Source organism: Aedes albopictus, chromosome 1 (genome assembly GCF_035046485.1).
Source record: "Aedes albopictus strain Foshan chromosome 1, AalbF5, whole genome shotgun sequence".
NCBI classification, from domain to species: Eukaryota; Metazoa; Arthropoda; class Insecta; order Diptera; family Culicidae; genus Aedes; species Aedes albopictus.
This window is the reverse complement of record NC_085136.1, coordinates 20,360,345-20,387,149: the sequence shown is the minus strand read 5'-3', so window position 1 is coordinate 20,387,149 and position 26,805 is coordinate 20,360,345. Positions and strand designations below refer to the sequence as shown.

The following is a 26,805-nucleotide window of genomic DNA, read 5'->3' as shown; positions in this document are numbered from 1 at the left end:
AACTGATGGACCAATGACTATTATGATATTTTGTCATCCTGGGTTCTGAAATTGTTATCCACTACACCCTAAAATGAAACAACACAGGCTTGTGTACAATGTACACAGGCTTGTGTACAATGTACACAGATTTGTGTACTACTAGATCAGCCTCCACCCCTGTGTCAAATGTACACAGTCACTTTTCTGGCTCTAGCGCTGGTATGGGAGCAAAGTTCATAACTAATTTTCTCTGAACGATGACATGCATTATCAGGAATCGATCAGTGCAAAAATAATTGTTAATTTTGTTTTCATGCCAGCGCTGGAGCCGGAAAAGTATCTGTGTACATTTGACACAGCGGTGAGGCTGATCTAGTAGTACACAAATCTGTGTAACTTCTGTAACCGTGTAGGGTAACTGGGCAATATTCATGTTCTGTGCTGTGTACGTCCACATGTAATGTCCTATTTTGTTACGCATTTGTAGTGATCCAATACAAGATGTAGTATTTGAATATGCATTTGTAGTGCTCCATTACTTTTTTGAAATAATTTCTGAAAAGATCACAGATTTCATCCATGAAAAAAAACTCAAGAGAAATTATCTTTGGAATCCTCAGAAAAATCCATGAGAAAATTCTGGGGAAACACTAGGAAGAATTCTTGAAAGAATTCAAGTATTAAATTTTGGAGGAATACCTACAGAAATTCATAGAGAAATCTTGGCAGAAGTTTTCGAAAGAATCATCGGAGGATTTTCTGGAAGAATCTCCGGAAAAAAAAATTCTGGAGAAATTGTCTGAAGAGTTCTGGGAAAACCGCCCTTGAGAAATCACAGAAGGAGTTTCTGAAGGAATTTGATGAAAAATTCCCAGAGGAATCCTATCAAGAATTTCTAGGTAAATACCAGCAGTAGTGTATGAGTAAATCTGATTTTCGGAGGGATTCCTTAAGAAAACATAAAAAGTATTATTGAAGGAATTCCCTAAGGAAACCTTGAAGAAGTCACAGAACATATTCTTAGAAGGTTTCCCGAAGTATATCAGGAATCTCTGGAGCGATTCCAACAGGAAGCCCTAGAGATTTCCTATGAAAATTAACTGTAAAAATCTCAGTAGGAATATCTGTAGAAATCATAGAGGGAAACCTTCCAAATATTTGTAGGAATTGCTTAGGAAATTCTTTGAGAACTCTCTGAAGAAGTCATAGAATTCTGGAGGAATTTTAAATGCAAATTGATTTTTTTGTTAAAAAAAAGTCGACAAAATTGACAAGTTGACAAAATTTGGAGGTGTACAAAATCGGGGCAGCACTGTATAGCATATTAATAATTTACAATAGAGTGCTTAAACAATGAGTTATTTATTTGTTATAGCTGCGAAAAACATGCGAGTCAAAGTCACACGTGCCTCCCAAAAAACAACAAACTTTATTTCTTTGATTTATGTTTCAAGTCTTAAGTACCCAACCCACATATAAGGGCAGGGTACTCTGATCCACCCCAGGATACTAAAGACCATTAATCTTACTAGAAACGTCATTCCCACCTTTTTCACGTAATTTACTTTCTATAAAACTGAGCGGTTGATACGATTACCGCTGCACAGTAGGCCAGACCGCTTCAATCCTTATAATGCATCTCCGATGTACTGCAAGCATTATTACAAGAAAAATGAAACAAATTGGGTATGATTACCCTTCTTCATCCCACAAGTGGATTAACCAGACCTCATTCATTCGTCGAAGCCACCTTAAACCAAGGTCATTGCATGTAAAAACATCATTTCTGCCACTACAGTTGTACTGACTGATTGTTTTAATGGCTATAATTTCAGCACAATCAGTTCAGAGTCGGTTTTTTCCTGTCGTCATGATTCATCATTCACTGTTAGCTGTAGTCAACGTATGTATTCAGTACCAAACTCCGGTTAGCCGGCATTTTGACACGATGAACATCCACTTAGTAAGCCAATTCGTTTCCATTTGGCTGCTTGTTTTTTTTCGCAGATTATTCTTCGTCACCGTTGCGTTGTTGTTTGTCACCCATTGTTGAACATACAAACGTGCTAAAGTCAGTGATCGGAATTGTCTTCTGCCTGCCTACTTTCACACACGTCGCGATATCATCCAGTTAGCCTGGGCTAGCGGGTGACATCAGCTGTGTTTTTCTTTCTTTCTCGTATTCCGCTCTCATACAATTTGAGGTCAAACTTTAACAGACTCTCCACCGAGAGAGCAGGAAGCGTTCGATGAACCTTTCACCGCCTACTGCGCTGTTCTGTTCTCTCCCGATATGGGCCAGGTGTCTTTGATTTGAAATTCTGTCACCGGTCGTCGGTCAGTTGAGGGGTGAATGAAACACCACACCCTCTCTTGTCAGTTCAACACCCCTTGCCCTAAAGTTACCGTTGCTGACAAAACCAGATGTTTCTGCGCTTTTGCGCAGGTCATGCAATGTGTATGGCCTCTTTGTATCACCCCTAGAACAGCGAATGCAACGACATGACGTCGGTTACAGCATTCTTTGTTTACATTGATTCAGTGTCAGACAGTCGTCGTCGCTGATGCGAAATAATCAATTTTTTGCATCACCAATACAATCACTTTTTCTATAGCTTCTCAGTTCTCGCATCGCAACCTGAACACGGCTGAACTTCCTTTGTTTTTGTTGTGGTTGTCGATTCTTCCGTTGACCTTGGCGAGGACCACTATCACTCGCGCGTTAGACTACTGGAAGCCGAGTATACTGTGAGCCCAAGCGAACCGCAGATGATTACATATTCATAAGATGAATTTATTATGACTTGTGTCCTGACGAAGCGTGTGCTACTTCTGAACGGCATAGAGTGTCGTAACGCTTGAAAACGCGCTCACAGTAAACGCCTCGTTTTACGCGCAGAACGCCAAAACGTCTTCCAATTATCACAGTCGCAGTCGCAAATCGCATTACGACTTTCAATCTCTTTCTGTTCTTCAGCTAACAAATTCACTTTCCCAAATAACTCTTGTGCGTGCGAAATGACTTTCGCAAACCCCGCGCAATAGTTCTATTGTTTCACTCAGATGAAACCGTTTCGAATCTCACGATTATCATTCAAAAGCTGCGTCGAATTTCGCACAAAAATTGCACTGCAAGCACAAAACCCCGATGCACCGCTTACTGCGATGTAGGGTAGGGTACCAGTTGTTAAACGAATATGCTGCTGCTGCTGCGGTTGCTGCTACATACACGCACACACGACACGGTCAAAATTATTGTTGGCGACGAACGAACGAATCGAGAAAAACACGTTTGATCGAACCGGGTTGCACTCGTTGAATGAAGATCATGAGTGAGCGGTTGAGAATTACCCTCCCTCGACTGAAACGATAGAAGACGAGATTCATGCTCTCTCTAGCGAAGCTTTCGACTCCGAGCCATTCATGTCGCTGTTGGAGCGCTTCCGCGAGCCACGACATTTGATTTGGCGCGGCTGGACAAAGCGAATGACTGAGACGGGTCTCTCTCAGTTTCAGTTTTAATTCATGTGAGAAAAAGCTTCAAGCTCTGGAGTGCTATGATTCTCAGATAATGTGAAATAGCTCACTTCACACCAGGCGACATCTGGTTGTGATTTGTTGAACCTCTGGTGTATGATTTATTTACTACTAGGGTGATTGGTTGAAAGTCGTCACTCGTTGAACAGACGATAACCTCTGGAAAAATCTCTTGACGAATCTTGGAGAAATACCGGAAGGTTTTTTTTAGAAGAATCCCAAGAGAAAGCCCTCGGAGAATCTCGAAATGGAACCACTGAAGGAATCTTGGGTGAAAAATGATAGGAATTCCGAAAGGATTTTCAGGAAAAGTCTCGAGACGAAATTGTGGAGGAATCCCAGGTAGAATCTCGAAGGAAATTCGTGGAACAATCTCAGAAGAAATCCCCAAGGAAATCCCTCTAAAAATGTCAGGAGACATCTCAATAGAAATTATTGAAGAAATTGCGAAAATTTTTTTTGAGAAAATTCACGAATTCCTGGAAAATACGCATCCTAATGTTGAAGTGTTGGATGGTCGTTCACTCCGCTCCGGTAGTCAAAATTTTAAAATGTCTGTTACAAATTTGTCAGATTTTCATTTACAAATTTCATGGTAGTTTCAAAGGGGTTTCGAAGGAGTTCTCGATGGGTGTTTCAGAGGACGTTGGGATGTTTCAAGGCATACCAAGGTTTTTCGACGGGTTTTAGGAGGGTTCTGATGGTGGTTCTGTAAGATTCAGAGGATTTAGAGAGCTTTGAAGTTTTTTTTTAAAGGTTTTCAAGGCGTTTCGCATGATTTCACGGAGCTTGAAAGTGGTTTTCGGAGCTTGAAGGATGCTCTCAATGAAGTTCCAGGGAGGTTTCAGAGGGATTAAAGGTGTATCAATGCGTTGGTAAGCGTTTCAAGCGTTTTGGGAGATTTCAGTCGGTTTGAAAGTGTTTCAGCGGGGTTTCAATGCATTTCAAGGCGCTTCGGAGGTTTTAAGGAAGCTTCCAAGGGAGTTCCAGAGAAAGTTTCATAGGGGTTTCAGGTTGTTTCAAGTGGTTTCAGCGGGTTTCGGAAGCGCCTGAAACCTCCTAGAGGCCCTCGAAACCTCCTGGTATACCCTTGTAACGCCCCGGAAAATCATGAAACGAACGAGAACCCCTCTGAATTCTCTTGAAACGTTCCTGACACCCCCAAACCTCCTAGATTATCTTTGAAAACCTCTGCATTTTCCTGTAACAACCCTGGTACACCTAGAAACTCCCCAGAACGCCCCTGAAATGCCCTAAAACGCCCCATGAAACCCCTGGACACCTCCTGAAACCCTCTGGAACACCCTTAAAACTCCCTAAAATCCCTTGCAAGAAGATCCCTGAAATATCTGAATTGTTATTGTAAGCGGGAAGCAAAAAAAAAAAAAAAATACAGGATGCAACCCATTAAAAATTCTTAAAGGGTTTCCTGGAGAAATCTCAAGCTAGTTTACCAAAGACATCATTTGGAGAAATCCTTGAATTTACGTGAAGGAACTCCTAATAGAAGTCCCGGAGAAGTTCCATTAGAAATCGCTGATTGTACATATTCAAAAAGAATCCTCCAGAGAAATTCAAGAAAAGAATCCTCCTGACAAATTTCCGAAAGCAATTCCGGGAGGAATCTCCCATGGGGTCTTGTCTGAGTGAATCTATTTAGGTTTGCCTGGACACATATATTAAAAGGAGCAATTTCTGTAGAAATCTCAGAATAAAACCCTAAAGAAACAGCTGGAGGAATTCTGAAGAAATCATACGAGGAATTCCGGGAACATCCCAGCAAAAATTTCGACAGAAATTCGTGAAGGAATCCTAGCAGTAATTCCTGAAGTAATCCCAAGAAGACTTCCTGAAGGAATCCTTGGAAAGAATTCCCGAAGAAATCGCTGAAGGAATTCCAGAAGATACTGGAGGAGAAATTCCGCAAGCAATCCCAGGAGCGATTCTTCAGAGAACCCCAGGAAATTTTTTTTGAAGAAATTCCTGAAAATATTTCCGAAGGAATCCAGAGAGCAATTCGGAAAGGCATGTCTGCAGTAATTTCTGGACGAATTCCTGAAGGACTCCGTGGATAAAATCCTGAAAGATTCCTTGGAGGGATTTTCTCTTTCTCGCGTTTGTTTGGCAGAGTGAGCAAGAAGCAAGAAAATTTTGCCTACGCTATTAATTACAGCTGGGATTCCTTCGAAAACTCCTCTGCGATTTTCATGGGTTTCTGCACAGATTACTTCAAGAATTTTCTTTGATTTTTTTCTAGTAATTGCAGATGGAATTACACTTGAGATTCTTTCAGAAGTTTTCGCTGGGATTCTGGAATGCCGCATTTATTTGAAAATTTCTGGTTGGAACCAGGAACCAGGAAGTTTTAGGCAATTCCTGCTGGGAATCCTTCATCAATTCTTGGAAGACTCCCAAGAGTAATTTCTAAAAAAAACCTCAGCTGAAAATGCTTGAAATATCACTGCAAGAACTCTTGGAGAAATTCCAGTAGTAACATACTGTTGAAATTCCTGAGTCCTTGGAGAAAGCTCTGGAGAAGTCTTCGAAAAATTCACAGGAAGGATATGTAGGGGTGGTGGGGGTAAAGTGGACAACCTAAGCATTTTGGTCGTTTCCCGCGGAAATGCGGCAAAATCCATCTGCTTTTCCGAGTAACATGGAAGGTAATGATATACTTTAGAAATCTTGTAAGGGGCTGCATTTAAAAAATATTGTTTTCTTTGATTATTTTCATCACCAAATCGTGCATCAAAATAGCGTGAAAAAAATTGGTGGGGGTAAAATGGACAATCGATGGGGTAAAATGAACAAGTCGTTAAAAGTTATATAACAGCATATTGTTTCTATGTGTTTAAATACCATCTATCAAATTTCATATGATACCTTTATTTTGTTGTTTTCAAACTTTTAATACAAACTTTGAAATAAGTGTGTTTCAAAGTTTGTATTAAAAGTTTGAAAACAACAAAATAAAGGTATTATTTTGTAATAATTATTGTGAAAATAGTGTAAAAACAAGCACTGTTTTGGATGAAAATTATATTTTGTCGATAGAAAATATTTTTTTATAACTTTTTACTTCAACTATCTCACGATAGGTATGACGGCTGATGATTCTGAAGTTTGCAAAAAAAAACAAGAAATTTTGGTGAAATTTGATCCGATTGTCCATTTTGCCCCCACGGTCTGATTTTGTTAAAATTATTTCCAAAACATTTTTTTTTTTTACAAAACTTAAATTTTTTTTTTCGGTCAAATATATTCTTCTACGTGGACTTTATTGGATTAGGGTGTAAAACTTGTAATAATTTGATAATAACTTACGGGAAAACCTTAGCAATTATAAGCAGATTTTACATCATTTCCGGTTTTCCACGTGATTTTTAAAGTTTTTGTCATCTTGAAGAGGTTTATTTGATTTTAATGTTCAAGATCAGCAAAAGTATAATGATTCATGCTTGGGCATAAGCTTCAATCGTTGAAACATTTTGAAAAACAATAAAAGCCATGAAACTGTGCCCTGTCCATTTTACCCCACCTGTCCACTTTACCCCCACCACCCCTATTGTAGTGTATCCTGAGAGAAACCTCTGAAGTAATTCCAACAAGGATTAGATTTTGAGAATAATCCCATCGGGTAAGTATTTGTGAAGAAATTTCAAGAGGGTTTCTCCAAAGATATCTCAACGAATGCTTCCAGGAATGCATGATGGGATCACAGACAAACAGACGTAACACTTGCGAAATTTCCATCGACCACGATTTTAACGAACATTTTAAATTTTCATAGTTGTGGCTTTCACAACCAGAGGCGCGCGCATCGTTTTTCTATGCGTTTGACGTTTCACACTAGCGCCTTCTGTTAACGATATTGGCCAACACAGTGATTCGTGCAACTTTTCCACCAGGTGATGGTAGTGTGAACTGGGCGATGGATTTCCATGAAAATCGTTCAATGTGTTACGTCTGTTTGTCTGTGATGGAATTCTCTAGGAATTCCTACTAGGATTGCAAAAGCAATATCTTCAGGGATTCCTCCAGGAATACCTCTAGGGAGTCCATTTGAAGTTCCTCCATGGATTCCTACAGTGATTTGTCCAGAAATTTGTTCACGAATTTCTTCATGAATTCCTCTAGGGATTTTCCGAAAATTCACGCAACAATTGCTCCGATGATTTCTCCAACGATTGCTTCGAATCTATGGAAACTATTAGAAATCCCCCCGGGAATGCCAGCTGGGATTCTTGAGATACCTAAAAGGATTTCTCCTGTGGTCCCTTCAGAAATGTCTCTAAGTTTACCTGCAGGAATTCCTCTTAGGATTTCTCAATTACAAATTCTGCAAGGGTTCGTCCAAGAATCTTCTGACATCATCACTAGAAATTCTGGCTGGGATCAGGGTTTTAAATGTCACGGAAATGTCATGGAAAAAATGTCATGACATTTTCTAGTTCCACCATTTCCAGTCCAAATTTCCGTACGTGAACGCAAACCTTCAATAATGCTGGTAAGTTATGGTAAAATATCGATATCGTCGAAAACCTTTGTTTACAGGGGCAGTGAAATGGGCAAATAACTAAATGACATTTTTATGACATTTTAGAACCCTGGCTGGGATTCTTCCAGCAATTTCTGGGGTAATTAATTCATGGATATCTTCAGAAATTTGTTATTTCTTTATAGACTATTTTAGGAGCTACTGCTGGAGTATCTGCAGGGCTGCTACTGGGAATCCTCTAGACATTTCTGGTAGAAATGCTCCTGGATTTTTGTATGGGTTTGCCACGTAATACCTGCGAGGAATTCTCCAGGTATTTCTAGAGGACTCTCAGGTATTTCTGCTGAAAATGCTTGAGTGAGAAATCTCAGCAAAAATGTCCGAAGAAACGCTAGTATAGAATTCCTGAAAGAATTCATGTAATAATTACTGGATGTGTTCCGAGAGGAATCCCTACAGAAATTTCTGAAGGAATTATAGCAGGAATTTCTGGAAAAAACTTCAAGAGGACTTCCTTAGGACTTCCCTTGAGGAAATCCTAGGAGGAGTTTTCGGAGGAACTCCAGCAGGCATCCAACCTAAACGAATCCCAAAAGAAATTTCTGGGGAAATCTTTTGACAAGTCCTCTTGGAATGCTTCCAGGAAAGCCTGATTGGTTTTCTGCTAGATCGATTGGATGCCTTCAAGGATTCTTCCACAAATTACTCTGATAATCCCTTTTGAGGATTTTGACAAGAATTCCTCTAGAGACTGCTCTCGTAATACTATCAAAAATTCTTGGTAGGATTCCTCCAGGAACTTCTACACGGATTCTCCAAGCATTTTTGCTGGGACATCTCAATCATTTCCAGATAGTATTTCTGCAGTTATCGCTCTTAGGAGTTCTTCAGAAATTCCAGAAATATTTCCAGCAGGAATTACTTGAAAAATCCCAGCGGTACTTCTAGGAGGATTCCCACCACGAATTCCTGGAGGAATCCCAGCAGTATTCCAGAAACAATTACAACAGAACTTCTCAAAGGAATCTGAAGATTTTCAGTAAAAATATGAAGAGGAATACCTGGAAGTTTCCGTAAAGCAATCCTTGGGAAAAAAATCTCTGGAGGAATACACAGAGAAGTTACAACAGGAATTACTGAATGAATCCAATCAAGAATAATTGAAGAAATAGCAAAAATGTCTAGAGATAATCCCATAGAAATTCTTGGATAAATTCTAAGGGGCATTCCTGGAAGAATCCCTCGGAAAATCTTAAGACGAACAATATAACAAATTCCTGGAGGAAACCCTGTAGGCAATCTTGGAAAAACACGAAGAGAAATTTGTGGAGGCATATTTTGAAAAATCTCTGTAGAAATGCTCTTAGGAGTTTTCAAGTATTCCTGGAGGATACCTAGCAGGAGTTGCCTGAGGAAACCCAGCAAAACATCCTGGTGGATTCCACGAAAAAAATCTGAATGAATCTTAGTAGCATTCCTGCAGCAATCCCAGTAAAAATTCCTGCAGGAATCTAAAGTGCATATCCAGCAGAAACTATTGAGTGAATTCCTAAAAAAAACCCTTGTTGAAATCCAGCTGGATTTTTTTTATGAAATATCACAGCAGGTATTTTTGTAAGAAACTCAACTGTAACTGCATTAGTTATTGCTACATTAGTACAATGCTACAATCTGCTGCAACAATCCTAGGGTCGATTCAGGAATTTCTCCAAAATTCTTGCATTCCTGTGATATTCGTCCCGTGATTTCTCCATGGATTCCACCAAACAATCTTTTTGGAATTTCTCCGTTGAGATGCAGGCTCTGTTCGACTTGAAGTGTTATTCCAGTATGAAGAAAAGAAGCAGAAGGAGGTTTTAGCTAAGAAATGATCGTGTGAAAATTTCAAGTCCGTATCTCAAGGCTAAGTGGTCCCAAGGGTCCTAAAGTTGTCAAAAATTGTATGGGACTAAAAAATACATGACATTTTTCTCATGAATACAACAAAAATAGTTTGAAATCCTCGGGAGACACCATCTTAACCTTTCCTTGTAAAATGCCAATCTCCGGCACTTAGAGCCGGGGAAATCCTTCTGGGATTCGTCCAATCATTTCTCCAGAAGTTCCTTATGGGTTTCTTGCAGGAGTTGTTTTTGGCATTATTGCAGGAGCTCATTCTGCAAATTAGATCTTGAAATTTCTCCAGGATTTTCTTCTGGAGTGATTCAGGAAATACATCTAATAATCCTCCAAGGTTTTCTTTTGGTAATCCTTCATAAATTCCTTCTGGAGATCTCTAGGAGTTGCATCTGGGAGTCCTCCGGGAATTCTATTTTGGAATTCTCTCCAGACCTCTTCTTGGGAATGCTCCAAGAGTTTGTTCCGAAAATCCTCTAAGAGTTTCTTTTGGGAATCCTCCAGGACTATCTTCTGTCAATTCTTCTGATGTTGCTTAAGGAAATTGTTCACGAGTTGTTTCTTAGATTTATGTAGAAGCTCCTCCAGGAGTGTCCTTTGATAATCCTTCAGAAGCTTTTTCTGGGATTCTTACAGGAATTCTTCCTAGAAATCCTACAGGAATTCCTTGTAGTAATATTTTTCAGGGCTTCTTGTTAGGATTCCTTCAGGAGTATATTCTGGGAATTCTCCTAGAGTTCATGGAGAAATGGGCTTTATTTCGGCGTCAGCTCAGTGTGCTATGAGTACTTCCACAATTTTTAACTGGGAGCTTCCTGTAGCAATGACCATTTTGTATGGGTAAATCGAGTGGTAAAGATGTCAATAAAATTTGATGTACAAAAACTTCCTGGATCGACCGGGAATCGAACACGTTACTCTCAGCATGATCATTCGGAAAACCCACGCCTTTACAGCTGTGGCTATATGAACCCCTGGATCGCAGACTAAATTCTTGCAAAAATTCCTCAAGAAGAAAGAGTGTAATCAGTTTTGTAGCTTTTGTAGCTGATTACACTCATTCCAAGAGCGTATTCTGCGTATAGGGTTCGAAAAGTCGGTACAAAACCCTCAAGGATGGCTCTCCATAAGCACATTAAATCCTCTGTTGGAGTTTCTGAAGGAATTCCTAAGGGATTTTAAAATGGCATTTTGGAGTAAGCAATAGGAGATTTTCCGAATTGTATCCTCAGATGAAATTTCTGCACAACTCTTCAGAAGGAAATTCCCGGAGGAAACCTCAAATGCAATTTCTGGAGTAATTTTCAGAAGATACTTCTGAAAGGAATCCATAGATAGCATTTCTGGAGGAATCTGCTGCAGGATTTCTGGGAGGAATCCTCAGTTAGAGTTTTGGAGGAATCCCGCCACACGCACTCCTGAAGGAATTTACAGCCGCATTTTTTGAGTAATCGACTGATGGACTTTCTGAAAGAAATATCCAGACACAATTAACTGAACATATCTGTATTGCGAGTTTTGTGATATAAATTATGTTGCATTAATAACTCGAAACATTAACTGAATTGTATGTTTTTTTTTACTTGTTTTACCGATAACTTTCACAGGCCTGGTAGAAAGCCACTTTTCAGTGACTTGGTCACTATTGTCGGACCAATCCACTATGGTTTTTCCTATCGGTAGGTTTTTAAAAGCTAATTTGAATAGGTTATAGGGTGACTTTACCCAACTAGAATATCAAGTTTATATCATATTGTGTTATGATGTTATAATATGAGTGAGTTTTTGGAGGCAAAGTGTACAGGCCGCGTTTTCATTCGGTCGTCGTCGTCTATTTGACTGCTCATCTTCGTACGGGGTGATTTAGTGAGTTTTTGGTGGCAAAGTGTACAGGCCGCGTTTTCATTCGGTCGTCGTCGTCGTCGTCGTCTATTTGACTGCTCATCTTCGTAAGGTGCGATTTAGTGAGTTTTTGGAGGCAAAGTGTACAGGCCGCGTTTTCATTCGGTCGTCGTCGTCGTCGTCTATTTGACTGCTCATCTTCGTACGGGGTGATTTAGTGAGTTTTTGGTGGCAAAGTGTACAGGCCACGTTTTCATTCGGTCGTCGTCGTCGTCGTCTATTTGACTGCTCATCTTCGTACGGGGTGATTTAGTGAGTTTTTGGTGGCAAAGTGTACAGGCCACGTTTTCATTCGGTCGTCGTCGTCGTCGTCTATTTGACTGCTCATCTTCGTACGGGGTGATTTAGTGAGTTTTTGGAGGCAAAGTGTACAGGCCACGTTTTCATTCGGTCGTCGTCGTCGTCGTCTATTTGACTGCTCATCTTCGTACGGGGTGATTTAGTGAGTTTTTGGTGGCAAAGTGTACAGGCCACGTTTTCATTCGGTCGTCGTCGTCGTCGTCTATTTGACTGCTCATCTTCGTACGGGGTGATTTAGTGAGTTTTTGGTGGCAAAGTGTACAGGCCGCGTTTTCATTCGGTCGTCGTCGTCGTCTACTTGAGTGCTCATCCTCGTTCGGGGCGATTTAGTGAGTTTTTGGAGGCAAAGTGTACAGGCCGCGTTTTCATTCGGTCGTCGTCGTCGTCGTCGTCTATTTGACTGCTCATCTTCGTAAGGTGCGATTTAGTGAGTTTTTGGAGGCAAAGTGTACAGGCCGCGTTTTCATTCGGTCGTCGTCGTCGTCGTCTATTTGACTGCTCATCTTCGTACGGGGTGATTTAGTGAGTTTTTGGAGGCAAAGTGTACAGGCCGCGTTTTCATTCGGTCGTCGTCGTCTATTTGACTGCTCATCTTCGTACGGGGTGATTTAGTGAGTTTTTGGTGGCAAAGTGTACAGGCCGCGTTTTCATTCGGTCGTCGTCGTCGTCGTCTATTTGACTGCTCATCTTCGTACGGGGTGATTTAGTGAGTTTTTGGAGGCAAAGTGTACAGGCCGCGTTTTCATTCGGTCGTCGTCGTCGTCGTCTATTTGACTGCTCATCTTCGTACGGGGTGATTTAGTGAGTTTTTGGAGGCAAAGTGTACAGGCCGCGTTTTCATTCGGTCGTCGTCGTCTATTTGACTGCTCATCTTCGTACGGGGTGATTTAGTGAGTTTTTGGTGGCAAAGTGTACAGGCCGCGTTTTCATTCGGTCGTCGTCGTCGTCGTCTATTTGACTGCTCATCTTCGTACGGGGTGATTTAGTGAGTTTTTGGAGGCAAAGTGTACAGGCCGCGTTTTCATTCGGTCGTCGTCGTCTATTTGACTGCTCATCTTCGTAAGGTGCGATTTAGTGAGTTTTTGGAGGCAAAGTGTACAGGCCGCGTTTTCATTCGGACGTCGTCGTCGTCGTCTATTTGACTGCTCATCTTCGTACGGGGTGATTTAGTGAGTTTTTGGTGGCAAAGTGTACAGGCCGCGTTTTCATTCGGTCGTCGTCGTCTATTTGACTGCTCATCTTCGTACGGGGTGATTTAGTGAGTTTTTGGTGGCAAAGTGTACAGGCCGCGTTTTCATTCGGTCGTCGTCGTCGTCTATTTGAGTGCTCATCCTCGTACGGGGCGATTTAGTGAGTTTTTGGAGGCAAAGTGTACAGGCCGCGTTTTCATTCGGTCGTCGTCGTCGTCGTCTATTTGACTGCTCATCTTCGTACGGGGTGATTTAGTGAGTTTTTGGAGGCAAAGTGTACAGGCCGCGTTTTCATTCGGTCGTCGTCGTCTATTTGACTGCTCATCTTCGTACGGGGTGATTTAGTGAGTTTTTGGTGGCAAAGTGTACAGGCCGCGTTTTCATTCGGTCGTCGTCGTCGTCGTCGTCTATTTGACTGCTCATCTTCGTAAGGTGCGATTTAGTGAGTTTTTGGAGGCAAAGTGTACAGGCCGCGTTTTCATTCGGTCGTCGTCGTCGTCGTCTATTTGACTGCTCATCTTCGTACGGGGTGATTTAGTGAGTTTTTGGAGGCAAAGTGTACAGGCCGCGTTTTCATTCGGTCGTCGTCGTCTATTTGACTGCTCATCTTCGTACGGGGTGATTTAGTGAGTTTTTGGTGGCAAAGTGTACAGGCCGCGTTTTCATTCGGTCGTCGTCGTCGTCGTCTATTTGACTGCTCATCTTCGTACGGGGTGATTTAGTGAGTTTTTGGAGGCAAAGTGTACAGGCCGCGTTTTCATTCGGTCGTCGTCGTCGTCGTCTATTTGACTGCTCATCTTCGTACGGGGTGATTTAGTGAGTTTTTGGTGGCAAAGTGTACAGGCCGCGTTTTCATTCGGTCGTCGTCGTCGTCTACTTGAGTGCTCATCCTCGTTCGGGGCGATTTAGTGAGTTTTTGGAGGCAAAGTGTACAGGCCGCGTTTTCATTCGGTCGTCGTCGTCGTCGTCGTCTATTTGACTGCTCATCTTCGTACGGGGTGATTTAGTGAGTTTTTGGAGGCAAAGTGTACAGGCCGCGTTTTCATTCGGTCGTCGTCGTCGTCTACTTGAGTGCTCATCCTCGTTCGGGGCGATTTAGTGAGTTTTTGGAGGCAAAGTGTACAGGCCGCGTTTTCATTCGGTCGTCGTCGTCGTCGTCGTCTATTTGACTGCTCATCTTCGTAAGGTGCGATTTAGTGAGTTTTTGGAGGCAAAGTGTACAGGCCGCGTTTTCATTCGGTCGTCGTCGTCGTCGTCTATTTGACTGCTCATCTTCGTACGGGGTGATTTAGTGAGTTTTTGGAGGCAAAGTGTACAGGCCGCGTTTTCATTCGGTCGTCGTCGTCTATTTGACTGCTCATCTTCGTACGGGGTGATTTAGTGAGTTTTTGGTGGCAAAGTGTACAGGCCGCGTTTTCATTCGGTCGTCGTCGTCGTCTACTTGAGTGCTCATCCTCGTTCGGGGCGATTTAGTGAGTTTTTGGAGGCAAAGTGTACAGGCCGCGTTTTCATTCGGTCGTCGTCGTCGTCGTCGTCTATTTGACTGCTCATCTTCGTAAGGTGCGATTTAGTGAGTTTTTGGAGGCAAAGTGTACAGGCCGCGTTTTCATTCGGTCGTCGTCGTCGTCGTCTATTTGACTGCTCATCTTCGTACGGGGTGATTTAGTGAGTTTTTGGAGGCAAAGTGTACAGGCCGCGTTTTCATTCGGTCGTCGTCGTCTATTTGACTGCTCATCTTCGTACGGGGTGATTTAGTGAGTTTTTGGTGGCAAAGTGTACAGGCCGCGTTTTCATTCGGTCGTCGTCGTCGTCGTCTATTTGACTGCTCATCTTCGTACGGGGTGATTTAGTGAGTTTTTGGAGGCAAAGTGTACAGGCCGCGTTTTCATTCGGTCGTCGTCGTCGTCGTCTATTTGACTGCTCATCTTCGTACGGGGTGATTTAGTGAGTTTTTGGAGGCAAAGTGTACAGGCCGCGTTTTCATTCGGTCGTCGTCGTCTATTTGACTGCTCATCTTCGTACGGGGTGATTTAGTGAGTTTTTGGTGGCAAAGTGTACAGGCCGCGTTTTCATTCGGTCGTCGTCGTCGTCGTCTATTTGACTGCTCATCTTCGTACGGGGTGATTTAGTGAGTTTTTGGAGGCAAAGTGTACAGGCCGCGTTTTCATTCGGTCGTCGTCGTCTATTTGACTGCTCATCTTCGTAAGGTGCGATTTAGTGAGTTTTTGGAGGCAAAGTGTACAGGCCGCGTTTTCATTCGGACGTCGTCGTCGTCGTCTATTTGACTGCTCATCTTCGTACGGGGTGATTTAGTGAGTTTTTGGTGGCAAAGTGTACAGGCCGCGTTTTCATTCGGTCGTCGTCGTCGTCTATTTGAGTGCTCATCCTCGTACGGGGCGATTTAGTGAGTTTTTGGAGGCAAAGTGTACAGGCCGCGTTTTCATTCGGTCGTCGTCGTCGTCGTCTATTTGACTGCTCATCTTCGTACGGGGTGATTTAGTGAGTTTTTGGAGGCAAAGTGTACAGGCCGCGTTTTCATTCGGTCGTCGTCGTCTATTTGACTGCTCATCTTCGTACGGGGTGATTTAGTGAGTTTTTGGTGGCAAAGTGTACAGGCCGCGTTTTCATTCGGTCGTCGTCGTCGTCTATTTGAGTGCTCATCCTCGTACGGGGCGATTTAGTGAGTTTTTGGAGGCAAAGTGTACAGGCCGCGTTTTCATTCGGTCGTCGTCGTCTATTTGACTGCTCATCTTCGTACGGGGTGATTTAGTGAGTTTTTGGTGGCAAAGTGTACATGCCGCGTTTTCATTCGGTCGTCGTCGTCGTCTATTTGACTGCTCGTCATCTTCGTACGGGGCGATTTATGATACGATAAATGCAACAAACAACATTTTTTGCGATTTTAGTCAACGGACATTGAAATGTTCGTCACGTCAAGTGTCGGCCCAAGTTCCAAAGCCACGTTGGTTCAAATCACTTTATTTTCTCTTTCGTTAATTTTCGCACTTCGAAAACTATCTGAATGGTTCGTCATCTTCGATGTCGGCATGTGTTTTGTTTTAGTCCAAATGAAAATAAGTGGTTTGATATTAATAGGGTTGCATGAATCACTCCACTTACCAAAGTGAACTCATATCATGCGCCCTTTCCCCTCCCCACTAACAAAAAGTCCTTCCCATGACAGACGTGGAGACGCAGAGGTGATCTCGGTCTTTAGTAAGCAACGCACGTCATAATAACATTCCTTTCCTTCCTCGATGACCGTAAGGACGTGGCCGGCGCCGTTATTGACCTAATAAAGTTTGGAATTCTCGAAGATGCACATTGAGGATGGTAAGCTACTCCCAAGCTCCGTCTGTTGGTTCCTTGTGCAACTTCGATTGTTCTGGTCAATCACGGAGTAGCAACTACGAATAGTACGGTCATCTATGCTCATGCTCATGCTCATATTGTGTTATGATGTTATAATATTTTTCTTTGACTAATTATGATATAAACTAGATGCAGGATGATGTTAAAATAACTAAAATTGTGACAAAAAGTGCACTAGTCTAATCAAGATTTGTAACCTATTTTGTTATAATTATATCAAAATTATAACAAAATTCTTTCAAAATTATAACAAAATGTGATATAAACCCAGGAAGATTAGTTTCTATCAAAATTTGATACAATTTTGTAACATAACATTTCAAATGTCGAAGACTTAAAACTATATTATAATACAATAAATTATTATTACATAATGTGATATAATTGAGTTATGGTATTTTGAAAACACCCAGGATGTTGAACATAATTATATCACATTGAGTTCTGAATATCATAGTTTGTTAGGATTTTTTTTAAATTTTTGTTACAATTTTCTAGTCGGGTAGGTATTAGCGGTAGGTTTGTTTTCTTCATCATGAGGGGTTTCTGTCGGCAAAATTGTTTGAAACTTGGTCGTATAATTCAGCTTAATTGGGAATGATTTGAGGCCAACTCTAAGTTCAACAGTTTTACAAAAAAACCCTTAACGAAGAGAACCAAACGGCCAATATTATGTAATTACGGTTTCGGGTAATTTTACCGAACGAATGCCATTTGTTCAAATGTCGTTTGGCCGAAAATGAATTATAAACTCGAGTTATAATGCGACTGTTTCCCACATCAGTATAATTCAAAAGAACAGCCTGTGTTTCAAAAAAGGATAAATTTCTGATAAAATAACGGCAGTTTCAGCGCCAACGATTCTTTGAATAGTAAAACTAAAAGAAAATAGCCAATGATTTAAAGAAGGAAATATTTCTGATGATCATATTGGCATGTCGAAAAGCCTTCTAAATTCTATTAATATTAATTCGGCTAAATGGCGTTTGGCCAAACGATTTTTTTATTCTTCTTAGTTTTGATTTGGGTAGCAATCTACTTCCAAGAAGGAGAAGGTGAAGTTGTAAATTATGCATATTTTAGACAATTTTACAACTTTCAGTAAAGTTTCCATACAACCAGTTTTACAGAATTCGTCTGAATCATGTCTGTATCAGTTATGAGACCTACACATTTGAAATCGGACGCAAATTGGCAGATATATACCATATAGTCCTATGGCTGTGAGGGCCCATATAGCCGAGGCGGTAAACGCACGGGTATTCAGCATGACCATGCTGAGGGTGACGGGTTCGATTCCCGGTCGGTCCAGGATCTTTTCGTAAAGGAAATTTCCTTGACTTCCTTGGGTATAGAGTATCTTCGTGCCTGCCACACGATATACGCATGCAAAATGGTCATTGGCAGAGGAAGCTCTCAGTTAATAACTGTGGAAGTGCTCATAGAACACTAAGCTGAGAAGCAGGCTTTGTCCCAATGAGGACGTTACGTCAAGAAGAAAAAGAAGAAGTAGTCCTATGGCTTACCACATTTTTGACAGAATGACGCCAACATATGATTGGAAGTGTACAATTACATCAAGCTTACAAGCGTTTTGCTGGAATTCCAACCGTCATACTTCGTTATTCGTCAGGGTCATCTACCCCTGCAACCGGCTACAGTGGCCACTGCGCCACCTTCCAGCTTTCCCAATCAATTCCCACACAAGCCTCCTACGCATTCCTCTGTTCAACGTAATACCACGTCACTCTAGATTCTTTCACCTGTGCTGCGGCTTCTTCCCAAACATGTTTCCAATTTTGCAATGCATATCGAACCATTTGATCGCAGACCGGTTTCGTCCGGTCCCGCGCGAGCGCCATTAAATAACATATGCTATGCTGTGTCACTTCGCCCATCTCTAAACTTCTAGAACTCGAAATCCAACCTACCTGCGTGGCATGAAGCAACAGCTCCAACACGCCCGGCTTCCTAAATGGAAGATCCTTGGATCCCGCCACCAGCAGGTCGATCCTCGCCAGCAAACTGGACACACTGCTCGAGTCCTGCGCCACCGTACTGCGGGCAAACTCCTCCAGCGTGTGCGTCTCGACCCGTTCGTCCGCCTCCAGGTACGATCGCATCATTTTCTCCCGGTGGCTGACCCGATTCATCAGATCGGCCAGATCCTGAACCTGGCTTTCCAGGCGCGATTCGATCGACAGCTGCTTCATCAGACCACCGATGGTGAACTCCATGGCCGATAGGATCTATGGGAAGAATGGGATACTTTAGGGATATTCTAGGATTGTGCACAGCTCCTTACCTGATGTTCACTCTGCTCGATCTGCAGACTAAGCTCGTGCATTCGCTTCAGGATCTTCTCGTCCTTGCTGCGCTTGAACGGCAGATGGAAATCCCCAACGTCCTCGACCAGGTCCCACGTTTCGATAATACTCGTAATGACCTCCTTGCCCAGCTGGAGCACCGAAATTACACTGGCAACACTGACTTGCGCTTGGGACGGCTGAGGCAGATGGCATATGGCCAATAGACAGGAACCGACCAGCAGTCCCAGGGCTAGTTTCCTCCCGGCCGCCGTCGCCGCCGCCGGTCTGCCGGGAAGTGAGTATTGCGAGAGGAGTCTCATTTCGATAAGGGGAACATAACCTAATCAGTGGTTGTTATGATGTGATGATGATACTCTATACTAAGTGCGACGACTGGACGCCGCGCGGCAGTGATGCGATTGAGCTGAAACGATAAGCGTAGATGATTGGACTTAGATTAGAAGAGAGGCTTGATGCTAGTAGTCGGTTATTGGAGCAATTTTTCTCACGCACGTGCGCTCGAATGCAAACAATCGTCGAGATTGTTTTTTACGCACAGACAAGTATTAGGCATGCAGTCAGAGTCCCGTTTCGCGCTTCTGAGGCGTCGCGTCGTCGCCGTAATCTGTTTGACCTCCAATAAATCGACACACAGCTGTTTTCACTTGATAGTAGTTATGCTGTAATTTGTCTTCCTGAATCACAGGAAGAAAATTGCATAATTTCAGATTAATCACTCTCCTCTCCTCGATTCGAACGATGTCAGTTGGTCGCGAAATTGAACACGATTTGGTGGTGTTACTTCCACTTTTCGCCGAGTGAGAGTCTCAACTGATTTGTCCCGCATTTGCGTCTGACGCGCGCGCAAACGAGGCGTCACTTCCATATCCAGTAATAAGTTGTTGATTGGTAGTAATTTCCACCGAGAAAAAAATAACACTCTCACCCGCATATCTGGATCTGGAGGATGATGCGGCACAGGAAACGTGCGCTTAACAAGCCGGTCAACAAGTCTCGGCTTATGTTATGTTTATAAACTTTAATAAAGTTCGACGAATGTAGAAAGCATACACTGACTGGAGATGCGATGCAGTGTTTGAACACAGAGGCAGCAACGTCAAATCGGTGCACGCTTACCGAAGTGCAATGTGTGATGCTTGTTTGAAATGCATTTATGATCAGTGATGTGATTCATGCGTCACACTCCATACCGGCATTATGATATATAGTTTCTGCATGAATGTGTGTAGTTTGTTGTAAGCGTTATAGAAATACATAATTTATCTAGTTACAATGTTAAAGAAATGATTCAATTTCAAGGAATCATCTGTGAATCATCCTAGTCCTGTTTTGAATACAATAATTCAAATTTCTTCCTCTGACGAAGTTATTCAGAAACGCTTCGAAAATAACGTATCGCTATTGAAGGAGGAAATGGGGTCTACAACAGTGTTACGCTTCACATAAAAATTCCAAATTTTTCATTTCAGAAGATTTTCTAAATGAATTCCTACCTGGTTCTTTCAGGAATTTCTGCCGGGTTTCTTCTCAGGATTCTTCTAGATATTTCTTCCAGATTTTCTGTGGGGAATCATCGACGATTTCTTTGAACATTCCCTACAGGAAATCTGGAAAAAATCGCGGGAGGAATTAGTGGAGAACTCCCGGGAGAAATCCCGAGAGGAAACCTTGGAAAAGTCCCGGGAAGAAAGGAATACCGGCAGGAATCCCGGCTCTTAGACCTAAAAGATTTCCCATCGGATCCTCTGAGTACATCTTGACAGCAATCTTTGAAAGATTACCAGAAGGGATCCGTGAAGTAATTCCTGCAGGAATCCCTGCACCAATGCCGCCTAGAATTCGTGAAAGAATCCTTTTAGAATTTTCTATAGTAATCCCGGCAGAAATCCCTGAAGGAATCTTGTAGAGAATACCTGATGGAGTTCTTATGGGAATCTTGACTGGAAGCTGAGCAGGAATCATAGAAGAAATCCCGGAAATAATTATTGAAGAAATCCCTGAAAAAAAAAAACACAGGAAGAATTTGTGAAGAAATCCTATCAGAAACTGTGGCATGAATACCTAAAAATTCAGCATTGCCTGAAGAAATCCCTGGCAGAATTCATAGAGGTATTCTTGGAAGAATGTCTGGAAAAATCTCTGAAGCAATCTCTGCAGAGATTCCTAGAGGAATCCCTGAAGTAGTTCCTTGAGAAATGACTAACGAGATCCTTGGAGCAAAACTATCATATAGGATATCGCGCCACTTGGGCGGTGGTTCTATATTCGTCTGTTTGCCACTATAACTCAGTCAATTTTGAACCAATTGACTTGAAATGTTGTACACGGGTAGATACTATACCTATCTCACCACATTCCAAAAGTTGTGCCAATCGGTTCAAATTTGACTGAGTTATAGTGGAAAACAGACGAATATAGAACCACCGCCCAAGTGGCGCGATTCCCTATATTGTTTGAGGAATTCCGCAGATTTTGTTTTGGAAAAATCTCATCACAAATGTCTGGAGCAATCCCAACAGAAATTCCAAGAGAAATCCCAAGAAGAATTCCTGGAGGAATACCAACAGACATTCTTGGAGGGGTTCATGGAAGAATCCTTGAATACATGCTTGGAGGAGTCCCTAGAAGAATCTCTGGAAAAAAATCCTGAAGGAATCACAAGACGAATAATTGAAAAAAACCCTTGGACAAACCGCAGCAGGAACTCTTAAAGTAATTTTCGCAGCAAACTCAGCTGGATTCCTTGAAAAATTCCGCGCGGATTCCCGTGAAGGAATTCCTAAAAGATTCCTAGCATGAATTTTGTCAATACCTAACAGGATTACCTGGAGGAATCCCTAGAGAAATCTCTGGAAAAAATGTTTGGAAGGATTCCTGAATGAATCACAACAGGAATGTCTGGAGGAATCTAAAGAGAAACCCCAACAGGAGCTCTTAGAGAAATTCCTGGAGGAATCTTAGGAGCAATTCCAGCAGGAATTCCAATACAAATTCCTGAAGCAACTTTAGCAAGATTACGGGAAGACTTCCAAGAGGTATTTCAGGAAGAATCTCAAAAGGAAGTACTGGAGCAGCCCCTTGATAAAATCTCTGTAGTAATTCTGGATGAATTTTGAAAAAAGGCCTTACAAAATCGGGTAACCTCTGTAGAACAAAAAACTCTGGCGCCTTTCTCGTGTCTTCGAAACCCCATTTTAACAAAATTCAAGTGACATGTTGATGAATATCTCACTGTCATATGTTTAATCCTCGAGCAATCGCCCAGTTGCATTTTCTATAACACGTTGAAAAAATCTCGCTTTTTGTATTCAGCATAAGCGTGGTGCTAGCGGGGTGGCAAACCGCGCGAGTTACGGAAGGTTAACAAAAATCCATTCAATGACACCAGAAATCATCTTGTTTATCTGGCTTTTGATGTTTGATCTTGAATTTTTAGCCGCCATTTTGGATTTAAGTCCGCAATCTTGGATATTGTGGTCCCCATATTTCATGATATTAGGGCCTAAATATCTATTAAACAGCCGCTATCTTGCATTTTGAGCCGCCATCTTGGATTTTAGATCGCCATCTTGGATATTCTGGTCATCATTTTTGGACTCCAGACATCTTCCCTGTACCAAATAAACTCGTGCGATTTAAGATCGATACTGATAGATTTGAAAAAGTGCGCCAACCAACGAACTCAACCACGTGGGTGTTTAGATACCTCTTTCGGAAACTGGTACCCGAATAATTCTGTTTTCTCGTTATAGTGAAGTGAAGACGTGCGACTATGTTTAAAACATACATAACCTCTCGAGTAAACGGAGGGACTGTATCTGTAAGATTATGTAGAATTATGCTTAAAACCTATGTTAAAACCTGTCCAATTTGCAGATCCTTTGAAAAAGGCACAATATATGTGACCGAAACGTCAGGTGTTGAACCAATATCCGTTTATGATTACATAGAGACTGGAAGCAGAAAATCCCCGCTAGCACAAAGTCTTATATCTAAAAATGTTGAAAGCAAATCATGTTGGTCTTCTCAGCAAATTTATTTGTCATACCACAAGAAACATATTTGCCAAAGACACCATAATGATTTGACGTCATCATTTTTTGTCTTGGTGCATTTTTATTGTCAAAATTCAACCTATCTGTAACTTTTGTATCTAGAGTTTTTACCGAACTTTTTCAATAGTTTTTGAAAAATGAAATGTTTTGTAGTTTGTCACATAAAAATGAAAACAATCGGTTGAGAAATAACTGAGATCTCTAAAGAGAAATAACTGGCAATCTAAAGTTGACTAGTTTGCATGGGAAAACGGTTTTGGTGCATTTTCATTGTCCGACACTGTACAAACACACATACAGACATCATCTCAGTTCGTCGAACTGAGTTGATTGGTATATGTGACTTGAACCTCCGAGCCTTCTATCGAAAATTCTGTTTTTGAGTTAACATATGGTTTTTCAGTTCACTTAGATGAACGAGAAAGGCAAAAAAAATGCGATCTACTAACTCAAGACGAGCTACCGGCTACCGCTGCCATATGCAAAAGGTTGTAACCGTTCGGCGAATTAACTCGAGAAGATCTTAAAACTCGGTGACTTTTGCGCCACTCTCGCGAACGAGAGACCACCGGTTCATTTTAAAGTTTGCCCGACTAAATTGACGACTCTTTCTCTCAAGGGCTTTCTCGAACGGCCGCTGACTGAAATTAAAATCCCTAAACGCACCAAATCTAAACACATAAGGTACAAACTGAAACAATAACGGAAATTCACACAAAATAGGAATAAAAAACTGAATCAACAAGAACAAGTAAACAATTAAGTGTCGTTGAAGTGAATTTATTTAAATTTAGAACGGTAATTTAAGGAACAAAAGAAACAATAGAAACAATAAAATCAAACAACTGAATTCATTTGTATGTATATTATTTTTTACAATATGCGCGTCAAATGGATTGTGTTGTGTGTGTGTATGTGTGTTATCATGGCCATGAACTCAAAAACGTACCTGCGCAGGTTTTGTTCGTCGACGGTGGTTTCTCGTGGCCAATCGTCGACGTTGGGTAGCTCTCCTTGATGTTCGCCGGATTAAAGGTGCGGAGGGGGAGTGTCGGCGGTCCGGTACTCTGCCCGATCGTACTTAAACCGCACGCGGGTAGGCCGGATATGCTCCCTACTCTCCGTTTGACTGCCAGTTTTGGCGGGCGAGGAGCAGCAAAATGACTTGGAGTCCGGAATAAAAAGCGTCTTGGACGCTGATGTCCAAAGACGAGACACAAGTTTAAAAAATATACACTAAACGAATTCACTTTTAATAATTACCTTTTTGAAAATCAAACAAATGCTCAGGGAACAGAGTGTTTGCCCCTGGCGACTAAATCCACTATTCAAATAACTACAAAACGAAAAACAAAGACAAATAAATTCAAATCCACTTCAAACTACACTAATTTACTAAACTATAACTCTAATAAACACTACACACCTTTAAAACAGTACAAACTGGAAGAAGGTCGCCGAAGCTCACTTCTGCTCTCCAGTCGACTCAACTATGAAGTGATGGAGTCAAGTCCAATCTTCTAGTCAAGTAAATTTCCTGCTATTGAAACAATCGTATATTCAACATACAAACTATTATTTACAAGTGCGCCAAATTCACATCGCACATGGCCGCAAAATCTATTTTGCGCCATCGAAAAAACCCTATAAGATACGTTACATCGTCATTAGCTTAGCCTAGACACAAACCTTTCATGAATCGATATTCTCACGTACAAATTCAAACCAAAGAAATTCCAATTGGATTTTACTTGAAAAGATAAAAACGTCAAAAGCTACCAATTAAACTAAAATAGTCATGAAAAATAATAATAATATTAATAAACAAATTAAAATATAAGATACTAAAATATTCAAATAATGCCACAACTTTATCTAACTGAATTTAAACGTTATTTTACTTAAACAGGATAAAAACGTCAAAACGTTACAAGGTTTTGGGTCCAACCCCGGGTCCGACTCTTTTTCTACTTTGCATCTTATTATATAAACTTCCACCCTTGCTTGCTTCCACCGTTTTGAGAGTCTTTTTGAGATTCCTGCTATGATTTTTTAAGTATATTCCTGAGATTGTAGGTAATGCAGTTTTTTTCACTTAATTTTAATCTCACTACAATTTTCGTCAAGTATTCTACTTAGAAAATCTTTAGGCATTTTTCAAGTAGCTCCGTTTGGGATCTTCGTAGAATATCTTCTTGAAATCGCTTCAGTTGTTCTTCAAAAATCCCACCAAGAGTCAATCCGGGCATTTTTAAACGATTCCTTTGGGATTTCCATAAGAAAATCAGAAATCCTTCCATGAGTTTCTTCTGAGATTACTCCGCGAATTTCGATACGAATTCCTTGGAAGTTTATTCTAAGATACCATTAGCGTTACCTCATAAGAGATTTTTCTGTGTAATCTCATGAAATCCCTTCAGATTTAGATTCTCTTTCTAGGTTTTTCTAGGGGTTCCTTTATGAATTCCTCCAACTCTAAAAACGTTTCTGACACTCCAATATAGGTGATCTCGTCCGATTTTGCTTGGTTATCTTTTGGAATTCGATGAAAAGTTTTGTTTGGATAATAAAAAAAGAGTTGTTCCTGACGCTTAGGATTTCTACAGGAGTTCCTTCTGGAATTACCTTGGATGTCTCTTTTTTTATTTTTTTCTGGGTTACTACGAAGATTCACCGGAATCGGAATTCATTTTTCAAGGCTAACGCAAGAACTGTTCTGTGAGTTGTTCCTGAAGGCCGTTTCCAGTGGGAAGAGCCGACCATCCCTCCCGTCCAGTGGTAGTGTCAGTGATCAGACATTTTCATCTAAATGATTTTCTAGAACTTCCTCCAAGAGTTACTTAGTGGTTTTGTGTAGAAGCTAGTATTATTATTTTTTTTAAATTCCTCCAGAAATTCCTTCTGGTGTTCCCTTTGGGGCTCTTTCAGAAGTTCTTCCTAGGATTTCTCCAGAAAATTTTCTGGGTCCTTCCGAAGTTTCTTCCTGGCAGTGTTTGGAAATCAAAGTGATAAATGAACCACTCAACAGTTTTTCTTCCCTTCTGTTGGTTTTGTTCTTATTTCCAGGTGCGTCTATGTTCTCTGTGTTCTCTATTGTTTTTATTATCTTCATTATCGAGAATTTCAGCCAGGGGATGGTTCATCTCCGTATGTTCTCTAATTGAGTCGTATGATTCATGAAGGAATTCGAAGAAGATCCTCTGATATACTCAATCTGCGGAGATAAGCAGGCATAGCTAAGCGTAACATTGTCTAATGTTCTCTCATCGCTTGCAGCAACTGTGAATATACGTTATTTTTATCATTATTTAACGTATTTTCGCTCTTAAATTGTAGCACACCATTTACTGCAATTGTATTTATGTTGCAGGTTGCGTTGCCATAAAAATCAAGAGTTATGGCAATATTCTGACAATGACAAAACATATTTTTGCCAAATGCTTCGCTTTCATTAACGTCGCTGAGTATCTTCTCTCTTGATTGGGGGCTCTCGTACGAACCGGGCAAAAGAATGAATAGCATATCGGGAAGCGGGGAAGCGTTTCCGAGCACGTCGCTTCACCTTTTGTTACATTCGTCGAGTGTAACACTAGCTGAGTATAGACCACTCAGTAACTCGCGATAAAATTTCAAACACTGCTTCTGAGATTCACAGAGTTGAAGTATTCTGCAAGGAAATATTTCTGGAATTCGTCTAGGATTGTTTCCAGGACTTCCAGCAAAAGTTTTTCCTTTGGAAGGGA

The 26,805-nt window shown here is 41.3% G+C and overlaps 2 protein-coding genes across 4 annotated transcripts in view; one reads left to right on the top strand and one right to left on the bottom strand.

Annotated features, from left to right (window-relative positions):
* LOC109433612 (E3 ubiquitin-protein ligase Ubr3) overlaps positions 1–26,805 on the top strand; it is a 229,740-nt gene that overhangs the window by 143,002 nt on the left and 59,933 nt on the right. The gene's annotated exons all lie outside the window — the stretch shown is intronic.
* LOC109408928 (uncharacterized) overlaps positions 1–26,805 on the bottom strand; it is a 56,222-nt gene that overhangs the window by 19,632 nt on the left and 9,785 nt on the right. The window contains exons 1-3 of one of the 3 annotated variants that reach the window (XM_062844166.1): positions 19,496–19,512; positions 18,983–19,410; positions 18,609–18,926 (exon numbers count right to left, since the gene is read on the bottom strand). In XM_062844166.1, coding sequence (XP_062700150.1) covers positions 18,609–18,926; positions 18,983–19,306 — 642 coding nt within the window. In that variant the 5' untranslated portion in view covers positions 19,307–19,410; positions 19,496–19,512. Of the gene's footprint in view, positions 1–3,163; positions 3,286–18,608; positions 18,927–18,982; positions 19,411–19,495; positions 19,513–26,805 lie in introns of those variants that run through there. The other 2 variants (XM_062844165.1, XM_062844167.1) reach the window with 2 other exon arrangements.